Genomic DNA, 17805 nt, shown 5'->3' with positions numbered 1-17805 from the left:
TATTTTGGCTTTCCCACATAGGCTTCATTTTTAAAAAATAGATGAGCATTAACTACTGTTTGTGAAATCTAGATACACACAAATAAATATATGTGTAGTCTCATGTCCATCAGAAGTCCAAGAACCCTACCAATTATATTACTATTAATGATTTTCTAATTATACTTGTAAATGATAAATGAGAAGGCATGTAAGTCGGTAAAAGCTATTGATTTAGATTCATTGAATCACAATATATGATATATAGTGTGCATTATATACATGTATTATATATGTGTATGCATATATATATACATATACACATACACATACATACATATACAATGAGCTATATACACATACATATCTACACTATGACCTGTGGCAGATTAATTGAGGGAAGGTTTTTGTTTGTGTGTTTCAGTTCCCAGTTCTTCAGAGTATATGGGAATATACAATTTTTACAAAATCATTTCCATATCACTTGTTCCTTCTAGTAATGAAAGGTAATGCCAGATAACCTTGAAGTCCCAGCAGACTTTTTCCAACAGTTAAAGCCTGTTCTAGGAGTCACCTCAGTTTGCTCAAGTGTAATCAGTATACCAATTGTCAAAGAAATCACTTGGAATAAACACATTGGGGTTCTCACAGCAATATCTAGTAGATGAAGCTGCTAGAGGGTCCCAGATCTTAAACATCCTGTACTAATTTCACATCAGTGGCATATCTAGGATACTCAAGAGGCTAGAGACATCAGCCACGAAGAACAGCTGTTGAGGCAATATGAATTGACGACAGTGCTAGAGTCAAAAACATAAACCATATCTTTTAAAACTCTACTCCCAAAGAAGGTAAAAACTCACCTAAATTCATGGAGCAAACTGATCATTGCTGCAGGAATGAGTCAGGGTGGAGTAATTAGAAGCCTTAAGTAAGTGAGAATCAGGAAAGACGCATTCCCCAAAGCTTGGTCCACAACATGAGTGCTGTGCTGCTTTCTGAAACAATCCACCTTGCTTTGATTGTATTCTACAAATAAATGTGTGGCTTGAGGTCAAAAGCACATTTCGAGTCACTGTGAAAGATTACATTTATTCTGGTAGTTGAATAAAATTTGAAAGTCTTTTTTCAGCACTTAGTTTATAATGTAAATGGCATAAGCAACTTTCCCCCATGTGCAATGTGACTAGTTACAGTGAATGTTTTGTGTACAAGGTTGTACGGCAATTAAAAGTGAAGTGGTCAATTTACTTTTGCAAAGAGAAGTTGTAAGAGCTGCAACCCAGGAAAGTAAAATCAAAGTAGAGCAGTGGCTGCTGAAAAGGACACTTGGGAATGAAATGCTGAGCTAGGCAGAATATGCAGGAGACTGTTGCTTCAACATTGACTTGGGGAAAATATAATATTGACACACTGGAGCAGGTTTTCACAGTTGATGAGTAAAGGCTTTTGACCTTGTCTCAGTCACCTAAGATGAACATTAATGGCTATCAGGATATATGTGTATATGTGCATGTATTATATATATGTATGATTTATGCATATTTGAACTCAGTATTTAATTTATATACAAAATTAAATGTTAATTACATAGACCATCTATACAATTAAACATATACTACAAATAATTAAATATATATGTGTATTCACACATGTACATTTTCCAGTACTCATTTGTTTCTAAAATTTAGATCCACGTGAATATGTGATTTGCGACAAAATGCAATTGAAATGACAATTTAATCATGTTTCAAAAAAATTTTTTGCAATATATCGTTTGAATTTAAAAGCAATTATTCCCAAATACATACACATTTATAGTATATTACTATGTAAATATATATGGGTAAGATGAAGATAAATAGAAACAAAAGTAAGTTATGTTTCAACCTTCTGTGTTTTTCTAATGACTGCCTTTCCATCCTGCAGACCCTTTGTCACTTGCCCTCACTCCCTGGATCTAAAAAGTATCTTATGCCATTCTATTCCAAGAACATGAGCAATTTGGAGATTGGAAAATTGTCCACAGGCTTTTTCTTCACTGTATCTCATTCATTATTTTCAGGAAATATTTTGCATGAATGGGAAGAAGTGGCTACTTGGAGTGAATTATTTTAAGACCCATGTAATAGGCTATCAGAGATCTTTATGGGCAGCAAACCTCAGAAAAGCGAGTTTATGTTTAAAAAAATTTACAGCATTTAAACTTTATAACTTAAGATCTTATAAATAAAAATATAAAAATACTTACAAATAAAACTTATAAATAAAAACTTCTTTTCCTAGTATTATAAAATCATATCATAGAATAACAGGGCAAGAAGAGATTTTAGAGAACACATCATCTCATTATTTTATTAGATAGATAAATATAGAGATATGGATATATCTATATATGTATAATATTACATGCATATGTATTTGTATATATGTGTATACATGTTGTGTGTGTGTGTGTGTGTGTGTGTGTGTGTTTGTACTGAGTCGCAGAGAGGTAAGGTTTTGACTTGAGATCACAACACAAGTACTGACAGGGTCAGGACCTGAACCCATTTCTTTAGATTCATCATTCAGTGTGTTGCTCATTCTACCATTTCACTGAGAAGAAATATGGGAACTGAATTCAATAGCGTGATAATCATAGAAGAAATACACAAGAGGCTCACTATGTTTTCAGTACCGTGCCCATGGGAACCACCTTATAACACAGTTCTTTTAGTATTTCGGTAACTCAGCTCCCTTAGTTCGAATTCTATTTTATAGGGAATAACTTTACAAAGAAGTTTATGCGTTGGCCCCAAAAGGAATCTCCAGAAAGACTATACCTAAATTGTACCTGAGAGACCTGGTGAAGCCGTGCACACACAAGATGGAAGTTTACTGGTCACACCTTCCCTATGATACACAGAACTCCATAGTATACTTTATTAGAGAAGAAAGTTGCTAGTAGCCACTGCTAGCATGGAGACATCAGAATTGGTCTCAATTCCAGGGCATGAAATGCTTTTGGGAAAGATTCTTCTCCATCCATCCTACTCAATAGTGCTTTCATAGCCTCATATAGCTTTGGAATGCATCTGCCCCTATCATAGTACTGGAGTCAGAGCTATACCTTGGATTTTTTTTAAGCTGGAATAGAAACAGCTCAGTAAGAGTCGGGGGAAGGCCAGCGAGTGTCTTACAGAGGACATGGCCTGATCTCAAGTGTAATGGTGCCTCAACGTGGTGTAGCCTGGCTCCCTGGTCTCCCTGTAGGGGTTTGAGTGGAGGGAAATCGATATTCAGGAAGCACAATAGAGCCCTGAGTATCACGTCTGCGGTCATTTGTGTTGGTTGCTGGCCCAAGCTGACAGAAGATTTTATATCCAGCCCCATGATAGCTATGTCTCTGACCAATCTGACTGGTTTCTGTCGTTGCTGTTCTTCAGCTATGACATTCTGTCTCAAATCTTTGTACCTGTGCTTTCTCCCATGTACTCCCTCTTGCCCCTGACAACTACTAACTGTGTGATGGTGGAGAAATCACTTAATTTCTCAGTGCTCTGGGAGAGACTTGCTAAAGTTTTAAGTTGCACAGAAGGTACCATCTTGCCTTAATAGAGGGACTTTAATTACTCAGAAATTACCTATACATTTGAAATCACAGACATAGTCCTTTTCCTTATCCCAGCTATTTACATGTATGCGTGTTGTTTTATGGGAGAGAATCTAAGTTCATTGAGAGCAAAAGTTATTTTGGTTTTTGTCTTAATTGTTAATTAATAATTAATCAAAATAGTTAATATATTAATATTAATAAACACTTAATATTTGTTCATATGATTAATCGACCAGAGTATTGGGGGAGAAAAGAATACTAACAATCAGGTAACCTGAGTTTTTGCATGACTTTGCCACCTTCTACCTGTGACTTTGGGAAAGTTTTTTTTTTTTAATTTTCTCTAGGCCTTAGTGTCCTTGTCCTTAAAGTGAGTACTGAGCTAGATGATTACTAAGGTTCATTCCAGATTGAAAATTCTATGTACTATTACATTCTTATTTCTCTTGTGCCAGGTTCTTCCTTTCTTCATCCAGCATTCCAGATGATCTCCCCTGCCTCAGGCTTCTTCTTCACTCCAGTCCATCCTCCATCTAATTATCAAATTTATCTTTTTTAAGCACGTCACCTCCCCCCCCCCAACCCCTTCAATAAACTCTAGAGGCTCCTTATATTTAAAGCCCTTTATAACTTGGCCACTTCCTCCCTTTCCAGTATCCTTTCACCTTACTCCATTGCATGTACTCTGTCATCCAATGACACTAGCCTCCTTGCTGTTCCTCATGTAAAAAACACCATTGCCTCACTGGGCATTTTCACTGGTTGTCCCACATGCCAGGAATTCTCTCCCTCCTCACCTTCCTCTCCTGATTTACCAGACTTCCTTCAGGGTTCAGCTAAAACTCTATTTTCTTCAAGAAGACTTTCACAATTCTCCTTAATACTAATGCCTTCCCTCTAAAATTTATTGTTTGCTTGTTATCTCTCCCCCATTAGACTGTGAGCTTCTTGAGAGCAGGGATTGGGTTATTTTGTTTTTATTTTTGTTTTTGTGGGGGGGGGATGTCAGGGTTTGCCTTTCTTTGTAGCTCTACCATTTAATATAGTGCCTGGCACATAGTAGGTGCTTAAAAATGCTTGTTTATTTGACTTCTTATCTTGGTATAAGTCAAATATGAGTGCCGACTTTCCTTTTTGTAATATGAATTTTAGTATCCAGTTGTCTTCTGTAGTTTATGATTATATAATGGTTCAAAGATGGTTTAAGTTTGTTCTGTTCTTTAGGAAAATGTTACATAATATTTTAAAGTAGAAAATCGCTTAAGAAAAAAAGAAATCCCCCCTTCGAAGTAACCTAGGTTAGCAAGGAAAGCTATTGAGATTTTATTGTGGCCCAAGTCTATTAAATGTAAATCCTCACAGCTCTGAAGACTAAATCAAAAAGATTCCAACTATGAGACGTGTGCAGAACATAACATTGTAATCAGCACTTTCTTCTTGCAATAAAGATGTACACCACCCTTTCTTATGGAAAGAAAAAAATGTCACGAGAATCATTTTGTTTGGAATGAAGATAGGGAAAAATTCTTGCTACAGCTGCATCTGCTCAGAATGGACAGCCAGGTTTAGTGAGAGTTAAATGAGTTAAGTGCAACAATTTAGCTAATTGAAAGGCTAATCTAATGGTGCCTGGCTTCAGAGCAAGTCCTGACTCTCAGCTAGCAAGGCAAAAGGGTTCCTGTGTATTAACATTTCTAGAAGCTCCTGACATGGAGAGAAGGACAAGCAAAAGCTAGCCTTCTAGATTAAGAGAAATAACGATTAATGAAAGAGAATGTAGAAGGTGTCTCCGTTCATCTGAAAAAAGCCCATGAAGTTATTTTTCTTACATATTTTCTTTAAAACAGCATCTTGTTTCCTCTAATCTTTTTCCCAGAATATATGTATATATGTGCATGTGTGGATATGTATATATATATGCATATATGTACACACATACACACATGTGTGTGTAAAGATAGATGAATTTATATGGGGAGCACCTACCTCAAGGAAATTCACTCTAGCAGTTCAGATCAACATTTTTTTCTGCAATTTTACCCCCAAATCTCACAATTAGAAAGTTGAAACAGACTTCAGCAGTCATCTCTTTCAGGTACATGAAAAAATTCCCATTATACCATACTGGTCAGGTGGTTATTCAGCCTTTGAGGCTGGAAGAGTCTTGGAGACCAGCCTCAGAGGTTGTGATTTGTCTAGGCTCACATAGCTAGCAAGTATCTGAGGTGTTGCTTAATAATAATAACGATGATATCTAATGTATACATAGCACTTTTTTGCGAAGCACTTTACTTATAGTATCTCATTTGATCCTCACCATACAATTATTATCCCCATTTCATAGATGAAATAACTGAGACCCTAAGAGGTTAACTGGGGTCTCAGACACAAATAGGTCCCAGGTCTTCCTGATTTTAATCCCAAGTGCTCTAACTGCTACTCTAGATTTTGATTCAGGTACCTTTCTCAAATTCCTTGAATAAATATCAATGTAGCCTGATGACTTTATGATGTAAATCGTTTAATTAATCCTTACTACAGCCTAGTAAGATAAATAAATAGCACCTGTCATTACTAGCATATGCATAATTCAGAGGGTTTCAAATCATTTTTTAAGTGGAAGTTATTTATGGAGCCAGACTAAAATCTATATCTAAAATATATCATCCTGGTCCAATACTGATTTAATAGACTTTACTAAAGTGTATGCCAGTGAACTCACCATTGGTTAAAAACCATTTAACTCCATTCAAGTGATGATCATCAAAATCATTATCTGTATACTGCTTTAAGATTTACAAAGTGTTTTACATATGTTTTCTCATTTGCTCCTCACAGTAACCCTGCAAAAGTAGGAGCTATTATCCCCATTTTACATATGGGGAAGCTGAGGAAGACAAAAGTATAGCAAATTGTGACAATCACATAGCTACTGTTTGAAGCAAAATTTGAATTCAGGTCACCGTTGACTCCAAGTCTATCACTCCTTCCACAGAACTCCTAGATGCCTAAATTGCTTTACAATTGAATGAATACTACATATAATCTGATATAATCTAATTTGGATTCAAAATGTGTGCATACAGAGATGCCCCTATAATATATAAACTATATATTCACCCAAGTGTGAAAATGCAGTGCATATTAGTGAGGATCTAGACATGAGGTACTTTTTTATTTTAAATTGACTAATAATGAAAATCAAAGTAATCATTAAATTGTCTTTACCCTCATTAGATATAGATTAATTGTTTTTGCTTTTTGTTGTTGTCACTTTTCAGTTATATCCACCTCTTCATGGCCCCTTTTGGGGTTTTCTCGGCAAAGATACTGAAGTGGTTTTTCCATTTCCTTCTCCAGCTTATTTTACAGATGAGGGAATTGAGGCAAATGGGGTTAAGTGACTTGACCAGGGTTGCACAGCTAGTTTGTATCTGATGCCAGATTTGTACTCAGGAAGATGAGTCTCCCAGGCTCCAGGCCCAGCACTTTATCCACTTCAGTTTTCAAAGCCTTTGAAAAGGCACGGCATTGGAGCAAAATCCTATATGGTTCAGAATGTATAACTTACCTGCCCTTATATTGACTTAACAAATTGATCAAATCCTCTGACAAGGGATCATGTTTTGAAACCTAATTATCAGGGACCTTCAAAACAAGTTACCAAAACACAGCACAGACTGGGTTAAGAAGAAAGACATAAGGAGACAAGGGAATATAAGTGGTTTCTGTCTTGTTTTGTTTTGTTTTTTTATAAGAATGTTATCAGGGCAGAGCCAAGGCAGTGACTTGCTAGAGCTCTCCCCCAAACCTCTCCAAATACCTGTAAAAATGACTCTAAACAAATTCTAGAACAGCAGAACCCACAAAAAAACAGAGTGAAACAAATTTCCAGCCCAAGACAACCTGGATGGTTCATCAGAAAGGTCTGTTGTGCCAGGCTGGAAGAAGAGTGCAGTTCAGCGTGGGCTGCACAGGCAAAGACAGGGACCCACCAATCCTGAAGCAGTCCTCAGGGGACTGAATCACTGGCAGCTATGTTGATTTCCAGACTTTTCAACACACATATGCCAAAGACAACTTAGAAGCTCAGTAGGAAAGGTCTGTTGGACCTGGGTGAGATAAGAGTGTAGTCAGGCCCCAGCCCTGACGTAGTCCCAGGGCAGGTCCACAAACAGTGGGGGGATCAAATGACTGATTAGAGGGGGATTGCAGGGATCTCTTTGCTGATGCTGAGGCAGGGTTCTCTTGCTTTCCCCATGCTTGGATCTGGGTCACAGTCCTGGGTGGTGGTCCTGGGATGAGGAGGAGTGCTAGTGTGGCAGGGCTTGTGGTGGTAGTGGAGAGAGAATCCTCCTCACAGTTTCAAGGCAGAAACGAGTGCTTGTGGTCATTCATAGACCAGAGATCACAGGCCGGGAAAGGAGTAAACACCCCGCCCTTGATCATACCATCTTGAAAGAACTGAAATTTCACAGGTGCCTAGAAATATCTCTGAAAACAACTACACAAAACCCCTGAAGCTTGGAGCAGAGCCCTACCTTAATGAAGAGTTAAAAAGTATATATGTGTGTGTGTGTGTGTGTGTGTGTGTGTGTGTATAATATATAAATATATTACATATCTATATAGAGAGAGACAGAGGGTATAGGATGAATTGAATATGAAGGGATGATATCTAAAAAGCAAAATTAAGGGGCAATAGAGGGTTGTACTGAGAGAAGGAGAAAGGGAGAGGTAGAATGGGGTAAATTATCTCACATAAAAGAGGCAGGAGAAAGCTTTTACAGTGGAGGAGAAGAGGGGGGAGGTGAGAGGGAATGAGTGAACCTTACTCTCGTGAGATTTGACTTAAGCAGGGAATAACATGCACACTCAATTGGGTATGGAAATCTGTCTTATCCTACAGGAAAATATGGGGGGAAGGGGGATAGTAAAAGGGGAATGATAAAAAGGACAGCAGACTGGGGGAGGGGATAATCAGAAGCAAACACTTTTGAGGAGGAACAGGATCAAAGGAGAGAATAGAATAAGCAGGCGTTGGGATGGGATGGAAGGAAATACAGTTAGTCTTTCACAACATGACTATTATGGAAGTGTTTTGCATGACTACACATGTATAACCTATATCAAATTGCTTGGTTTCTCAATGACAGTGGATGGAGAAGGAGTAAGGGAGAGAATTTGGGACTCAAAGTTTTAAAAATAAATGTTAAAAATTGTTTTCACATGCAACTGCAAAATAAGATATACAGGCAATGGGATATAGAAATCTATCCTGACCTATATAGGAAAATAGAAGGGGAAGAGGATAAGAGAAGAGGGGGCTGATAAGGGAGGGCATATTGGGGGAAGAGGTATTCAGAATACATGCTGTTTTGGGGTGGGAAGAGGGGAGAGATGGGGAGAAAATTTGGAACTCAAAATCTTGTAAAAGTGAATGTTGAAAACTAAAAATAAATAAAAATAAAAAGGTTTTTTTTTTCAAAGAATATCATCAGGGGTCAGGTAGGTGCCACAGTGGATAGAGCTCTGGCCTTGGAGTCAGGAGGACTCTAGTTCAATTCCAGTCTCAGACACATGACACTTACTAGCTGTGTGACCTTGGGCAAGTCACTTAACCCCGATTGCCTCACCAAAAAGAAAAAAAAAAGAATATTATCATAAAATCTGCTTGTGGATTTGATGTATTTTGGATTATTGACCTAATATAATTGTGTAAACTTAAAGAAAAATTAATATATTAATTTAGGATATTTGAACTAATAGCAAATAATTGATTTGAATCAACATGACTATACACATGGTAGTTGTCATAGCAGTGTGGACTTCAGTAGTCTTGTAGTTCTATGGGTTATTTTGAAAGCCTTGCAAATGACAGACACTGCTATTTTGTGGCACCAAAGACACCATGACAGTCATTTGTTTCTTTATTGTGTGCTTTCTACACTACATTTTTTCATGGCAGTGTGAAAAGTCTATTGTGTTAAGATCAATTTGTTATCTTGGTTTTATCATCCTGCTGAAAAATTGACAATAAAGCATCTGTTAGGTGATTGCTTATAGATGTACAAAATGTTAAACTTCATTTCTTACAGAAATGCAGAAATTTCTTACAGAAGCACAATTGCAAAATAATTGATTTTTAATTCTTAAAGAACTAGTATTAATGAATAAATAACTGAAAAAGCTTTTACTATGTGTCAAGTACTATGCTAAGCACTGGAATATAAATAGAAAAAGCAAGGCTACACCTGTTTTCAAGATTTAATTTGGTGATACAAAAGAAACTTCATCTGCAGGAAAGATGAAAAGGCTCTGAAGCCCTGTTGGTTCAGGAACAAGGTCCAATATAAGGACCGTGAGTCCCTGGATTACATCAGTAGGTCAACTGACACTCCCCAGGGTCTGGAGGGCACAGAGCAAGGGAGATGTTAAGGCACAGAGGACCACTGGAGGCAGTGGTGGTTCCAAAGGTCTTATCAGGAGAAATACAGTGGGTGGTTCCTATCCCATCCAAGCCATGGGAACAAACAGGTAGAATAAATTCTGGGCAACTGGGCCTGGAGGAGAGGTTAAAGGGAATGGAAGAGGGGAGACTGTCCCCTTGATAGTGGGTCTTCCTGTCACTCTGCCTAGATGGGTGGCCCAGAGCCAGTAAGGGAGGGGAAGGGAGGCAAGGGAGAAGGGGCACTCTGATGTTGTTGATAGGTTCACAGTAGCCAGGCCTGGTGGGTGAAGAGGAGTCAAGGTTGTGAAAGTATAGATATTTGATAGAATGTATTATCTATTTTACCTTTAAAAAACAACTTTGAATGTTATTGTTTTTCAAAAACAGGGATCCAGGAAAGGATCCAGAATCTTCACTTGTGAAAATTTCAAATTGCCTCATAAACGTGTGTCAGTTATAATGGAGACTCAGGAAAAGCTAAATCCTTTACAAGCACCTCAGAAAAATAGTTCTGAAAGTTCATAGGTATATTATCATTAAAAAGAATAGCACTTGTTTAATTTTTAAAACACCCTCTGTTCTCAGTTGGAGGAAGTAAGGGGCTAAAAAGGGTGGTACCTGGAGTAGTAAGCCTACTTAAGCATCTCCTCTCCCCTAGTTCTCTAAGTTTTATGTCATATGGAAATGAAGTAAGCTGATCCATCTTTACCTTTACACAAGTCACTGACAAAAAATGTTAAACTTAGGATGAGAGTTTTCCAAGACTTTTAAATCCAATGACTACCACTTATAACCCACCACCCACTTTATGTGAAGCAGATTGATAATGCTAAAAAAAAATCCTAAAACTTTTTACTAGGAATTATCAGGTTTAAAAATGCACCCCAAAAACCCTCAAGTAATGAAGGGGTTTTATCATCGTTGTTGACTGGAGGCAAGAGCTATGGAACATATAGGAAAATTAAGTAATGAATAATTAATTAAGAAGATGATGTCTGAAAATACAATCTTGATTCTCAGATAAGAGTTTACTATGTAGGGATGGCAGGTATTTGGTCAGAAAAAAAATACAGCTAATGAGAACCTGTAAAATAGATAAATAAATTTATCTAGTATGTATCTAATATATATTTAGGAAGGAAATAAGTATTTATTAAGCATCTATTATGTTCCAAGCACTATACTAAGCACTTGACAAATTTTATGTCATTTGATCCTCACAGCAACTCTGGTCCTATTATTATCCCCATTTTATAATGGAGGAAACTGAGGCAAACAGAGGTTAAGTGACTTACCCAGGGTCACACAGCTAGAGAGTATCTAAGATTGGATTTCAACCCAGGTCTTCTTGATTCCAGGCCCATCTTTCTATACACTCTGCCACTTAGCTGTATGTGTGTGTGTATTTGTATGTATGTATGTATGTATGTATACATGCATATACTTATATATACATACATGTATGTATATATGCATATATAATTCCTTCTAAATCTTGAGATTCAATGATGCAATAATAATAAAGCAAAGTCATATTAGAAAGAAAAGATTAATATTTCATTGTAATAGGATATTGTTCACTTTCTTTGCAAAGATGAAAATCTAGTATATTTTAGCAAGAATTCTCTGACTAATATAATCTTTTGGTTCTCAGATAAATTCAATGGTCTAGTTTCCAAATTTCACTGCAAATATTTAGTATTCTACCATATGCTATCTTGTTTTTAATTGCTTTACATGTTACTTTTGGCTTTCTGTGTCTTCCCAACTACATTGCAAACTCTTCACAGTCAGGGGTCAGGTAATACTTGTTTTTTTCTTTTTTCTTTTATGCCTCTAATAACAACTAGCACACTGTTAGATATTGAGTAAATACTTATTGATCAGTTCATTTATTTGATTGACAACCATAGGTCTAGAATTGGAATGAACCTTGGTCATCATCTAGTCCAACTACCTCATTTTACAGATGAGGAAACTGAGAGATTAAGTGATTTACCCAAAGTGACACAAGAAATAAGGGGAAAGTCCTCTGACCCCATATTCAATTCATTTTCCACAGCACCATGTTGCATCCATATTGGGAAGAGAGGATTAAGTGGTTTGGCTTTTTTTTTTTTAATATTGCGGTCTTTCTAAAATGTGAAAATGTTAATGAACAAGAAATATCCAAGGAGTAATACTAGTTATGTCTAGCAATATTGTGTATTCAATTTCAAAGAAATCTATTCTCTGTTGATGGCAGTGGATTTAGAATTAGGGTTTTACCAACTAGGTATTAATAAATGAGAGTTCATAGTCACATCATGAATTTTAAGGACTGTAAAATAGACATACTAAAGTGAATCGGCTTAAGCTTCATTGATCAGTTAGGTACTTGCTAGTATTTTCTAATCTTAAAAGTGCTACCTAAAGTGATTTTCAAATATTTACTCCTCAATATGATGCAGACACTATGTTCCCAATTATAACATGAGGAAAACTGAGAGGAAGTGAAATAATTTGCCTATGGCAATAGAAGAAAAATCAATGTCAGCAATGAGATTAAAACTTACAGCTTCCTGAAGGCTATCTGTACACAGATATAGCCCAGTTGATTATTTGCAAAAGAGCTGGAAAAAAAAGAGTGTCTTCTTCACTGATGTATTTGAATTCCTGAATGGATAGACAATCAAAATACACTTAATTTTAGAAAGATCCTTAAGTTGAATTTTAACATGCTAATTATTATATTTTAATATTTGACTTTTGTTATAATTAAGAATAATATCTGGTAATTGAATTATGTTTTCTTTTTACTTTGGTCAACCTATTTTTATGTCTCCTAACAGATACAGAAACTTATTTTATAAGTAGTTTTTTTTTGTATCTCTATTGTCCCTAGAATGTTTCCATGTTAATTAAAAAAAAAGATTGAAAATTCTCAAGTTACTTTGTAGACAAAAAATTACAAAATATGTTTACTGTATTGTCACAAACATCATTTTGAAAGTGTTAAATTTAAACTGTCATGAGGCTTTTTCTTTTATCAGTCATTCTCTCATAAGGGGTTTTCTTAATGGAACCTCGCCATGCTATATATGGTTACATTCAAAGGTGCATGATATGAGAATTATTCTTAAAATATCCTTTTGCCAGTATAATCAGATATACTCTGAGAATGCTATCAAGAGGCAGAAAAGCTAGCTATTCAAACATAGAATAAAATTATTTGTAGTAGAAAACCTTGGAAACAACCTAAATGCCCAACAGTTGCAATGTAACCAAACTGGTATATCAAAGACCTAGGATATTTTGATTTAATTCAGCATATAAGGTCTATAAAAGAAATGCAAAATTTTATAGAAAATAATATTAAGACAGTAGAAAAAGATGCCATTTTACATACTGATTAAGAATACATCCATCCATATAATCTGACCTATCATTTTACTGGTATAGGGAATTACTTGTAAGAAAATTAATTTTAACAAAGAAGATTGATTACAGTTCAACCTATGATGTTAGATGGTTTCTCATAGCACCAAAATGTTATGTAACTAGCTAGAATGTGTTCAAAACACTAATACTAATAATAAATGTTCAAATAGGCATTTTATACCACTTACTATGTACTAAAGGCTTTCCAATCATTATCTCATTTGATTCTCATAACAACTGAGAGGTAGGTGCTATGATTATCCCCATTTTACAGATGAGGAAGTTATGACAGTGATCAGGGTCATACAGCTAGTAAGTATCAGAGGCTAAATTGGAACTCAGGTCTTCCCGATTCCAGGTCCAGCACTCTATGCACTGTGCCACTTCTCTCTCTCTGGGATACACACACATATACACATGTATACTCCAAATCTGACTTTCTAATCACTATGTATACATAAATATGTACACACATACATATATGTAAGTATACATTATATATTATATACATTATATGTTTTATATATTACATATACATCATATATTTTAAATTCTATACATGTGTATCATATATACTATACATGGTTGCATTTGTATACATAAGCAAACCAGTGTATAAATGTGTATCTCTGAATGTACATACATATGTGTGTGTGTATATATATGTAAACACACTCAGAAATTTAGGAGTAAATAGATAGCAATGCAAACAAATAGGACTAGAATAATGCGTATGCTGTTAATATTATTTGTATGTTAAAACTTGCTTTTTCATGGAAAGATATTTAATTGGTTTTCCTTGCAGTTTAAATTAAATTTCATAATTATTTTTAAGACCAGTTGTTAATTTTTTAAGATATATGGATAGCCCCAAGTCCCTATGCAGATTGAAGCAGGCTCTTTGTTTAAGGAGCCTGCTTTTCCCCAATGATATGATATTCTTCTCATTTGAAGGAACATTTAATTGCACTGCTCATCCACTTTAAATATTTAATAATCCTTTTATTAGTTGCAGGGAATGAAAGAGATAAGATTTGTAATGCCTAATCTTTTCCATCAATTTTTTGTTATCATAACTTAATGAATATTATAATTACAGGTAAAGGCAAAAATATAAATTACTTTTGTATTCTTGATTGGGATTCACTTGCAAGCTTCTTGGCTTCCATTTGAGCTGAAGCTATAAGGAGTCCAAGGAAGAAGATAGATGCTTGTTTTCTTAAACACTTGAGACAAAATTCCCACTAGTTACATAACCTTCCAATTTAAAACTTGGACAGGGAGGCTATGAATCAAGTTACAAACAGTATTACCAATAACTCCAACTGGTTTAAGTACTGAGACTGTTTCAGGCCTATAGGACTTGTTCTTAGCAGGTGGTTTGACAACACTTCATTATTTTTTCTTACCTTTTAAAACTGCTATTTATTTTTAATTAAGATAAAACACAATTTGTTTTGATTAGAGAAAAAATACTATATCATCACCATCATATAAGCAGTTTTCACTTAGGTAACAACTATCACCTACTCTTTTTTAAGTGTTTTGAATACATTTCATTAAACTTAGAGAAAAAAAAAAAAACAAAGAAATGGGGAAGGGCTCACTGTTTGACAAGAACTTCAGGGAAAACCAGAAAGCTATTTGGTAGAAATTTGATTTAGACCAGTTTTTTTATACCATATACTACCATAAGCTCCAAAAAAGGCTGTCATTTAAAAAAAAAATAGGAGAGTAAGAAAAGAGAGGTAATTATCTTAGTCTTTGGGAATGCATTTCAGTAGCATGTCCCTTTGTAAGTACCATGAATATGAATGTTTCATGTACATATAACTCAGGGCCCATGGGAAAAACAACTCTCATCTTTAAAGATATAGATATGAATATGGATATGTCTAGTACCTGTACTTTTATTGTTGGATTTAATGCATGTGAAAAAAAACACATCTATTTTAAAACAAACTATTTTAACCCTCTCCAGCAACTGCTTCGAGAACGACAGCAGATGGCCAGCCGCCCCTTTGCTTCTGTTGACGTAGCTGTGGAAGTGGGAACTGAACAAACAGACTTTCTACGAGGGACATTAGAGGTAGGAACAGTGGTGCTGAAAGAGGACTATAATGATTTGCATATTTATATTGCTTCTCTCATCTACATCTGCTTCTGAAACCAATCAGAGTCTGATTACCTCTACTTGACAAGACTCTGCTTCATATGTTATGCCATTTTCAAGGCACAGTTTTAATAGCATGACATGAACTGTAACAAAAGCCACTGGAGAATCTATTAGGCTAGGCTAGAGTGACAGTCTGATCACCTGGCTGCCTTTCATTGACAGATAGAAGCTGAAGGAATTTCAGACATAGGTATGATGGAGCAAGGTAACAAGCCTCGTATGTTTGGTCCTTAGAGGACACATTGCCCCCTAGTTAACAGATCACATCTATCTTAATTAACAAAGTTTTCTGGAGAAGGAGAGCATGTGTTGTATTTTAATTATGTAGTTTCATTGTTTTAAGGAGTATAGAATATGGTGAATATTTTCGTTTGTGGTTAATGACTATGTTATTACATTTTTTATTGCAAATGCATAAATACTGTACAGTGAAATAGAAATCATTATATGCAAGTCAGTGTGGTATCAGCATCGTGTAATAATGCATGAAATGGTTTCTGAGCATGGGAACAAAAAATGGAGGGGAAATTTATAAGGTGTGATTAATAATTAATCAAAGTATAGTGATGCATTGTAATTAATTGCATTATATTACCCTTTATTTATGATTATTAGATATGGTTAAATTGTTTTTAAATATTGAGAATTTTGCCACAGCAGACATATTTGATTCTTTTAGAATTTTTCCTATCCCTCATTTGTCGAATTCCTCTTTTATTATTTATAACATTGCCTTTCTTTAAGAAAGTACAGTGACAAGGGAGATATTGTTTTAGAAACTGAAATTTTACAAGATGCCAAAAATGAAAATAAAGTTATAATAACTTTCTACATTGCTTAGGCACAATTACAACTAATTCTAACATTATTTTGGTACTTATGAATATAAATCATTAAGTCAGCCCTTATTGGTATAGGTCACTTTCTTGAAGAGCATGTGAATTTTTCTTCTTTTGATTATTTGGTCTTCTATTGCCAAAGATCTCATGTTAAAGCTGATGTTTTGTGCCTTCACAATGCTCTGCCCACCCACAAGCCAGGAACAGTTTGGAAAGTTTGCAGCTAGATTGACTATCCTTCATCTCAGTTAACAAAAATTGGGACATCATGGATAAATATATTGTTGAGGGAGGGGGCATGCACTTTATAAAGTTTTACCACAAAACTTTTTTTTAACCAAGGCTGCTTCAGAATAGGATAAAACAGGCTCTTGGAATGTTATCCCTCTAATAGAAATGTGGAGGGGTTTAGTGTTAAGGGCCTGGCACATGGAGTCGAAAGTTGGAGTCAAAATTTTGACATTTGCCAGGTGTGTGACCATGGACAAGTCACATGATCCATCTGAACCTCCATTCCATCTAAGAATAATAACTCTTGCACTATCTACTCTATGAAGTCGACATGTCAAAGGGCTTTGTGAACTCAAAAGCACAAAATAATATTAATAATGAGTGTGTGTGTATCCACGTATCATTATTGTTAGCGTAGAATGTTAGAGTTAAAAGGAGCCTTAAAGATCATCTAATCCAATCTCCTAGATTTACTGACGTGGAAATTGAGGCATAGAGTTAGAGCTATATCTCAGCTCTGTCAACTTCTAATCAAGTGCCTTGCCCCTTTTCTCTTGTGAGGTGATAGTAACAATAGCATCAAAGTAACCAGAGTACATTAAAAGATAATATGGGAATACGGAAAATAAAAGAGGAAAACAAAATTTAAAGAACCAGATGATTCAAACACTGACTAATCAGTTCTGAATAACTTCATTTCCTCTAATTCTCTCGAACTTTCCATACTAAGACCCAACCTTTGAAAGGGCAAAGCAAAAGGGAAAACTGTTAGGATAAAGAGGAGTAATAGCATACTTTAAGAGAACCTTTTCACCCCAGGAATCATGTCCCTCACCCTTTTGTTGTTTCCTTTATGTTACATTACAAAATGTACAATATCAAGATGTTATTGTGAAGTGGCCTAAGTACTGCTCTACTACTGAAAGCTCAGAGAGGCTTCGTGTCTTGCCCTGGAGATGGCCCTGAACGGGCAATAGCTCCAACTGCAGGATTACTCAGCTCTCTTACAGTGAGCCAGCTCTCAGCCTTTTCTTTAGTCTATTGACTAAAGAGCAAAGCCTCCCGCTCAGCAGGGTCCCAGGACAGCAGCCTTTCATGCCTAATTCTAGTT

The 17805-nt window shown here is 35.7% G+C and overlaps 1 protein-coding gene across 3 annotated transcripts in view; it reads left to right on the top strand.

The window, feature by feature from the left end:
• Positions 1-17805, top strand: part of ATRNL1 (attractin like 1) — a 1209934-nt gene that overhangs the window by 925519 nt on the left and 266610 nt on the right. For all 3 annotated transcript variants that reach the window (XM_027852049.1, XM_027852052.1, XM_027852050.1), the window contains one exon: positions 15430-15537. In XM_027852049.1, coding sequence (XP_027707850.1) covers positions 15430-15537 — 108 coding nt within the window. The remainder of the gene's footprint in view (positions 1-15429; positions 15538-17805) is intronic.

Source organism: Vombatus ursinus, unplaced genomic scaffold (assembly GCF_900497805.2).
Source record: "Vombatus ursinus unplaced genomic scaffold, bare-nosed wombat genome assembly UNPS02009205.1, whole genome shotgun sequence".
Lineage (NCBI taxonomy): Eukaryota > Metazoa > Chordata > Mammalia > Diprotodontia > Vombatidae > Vombatus > Vombatus ursinus.
Note: the sequence above shows the minus strand (reverse complement) of the source record. Positions and strands in the feature narration are given on the sequence as shown.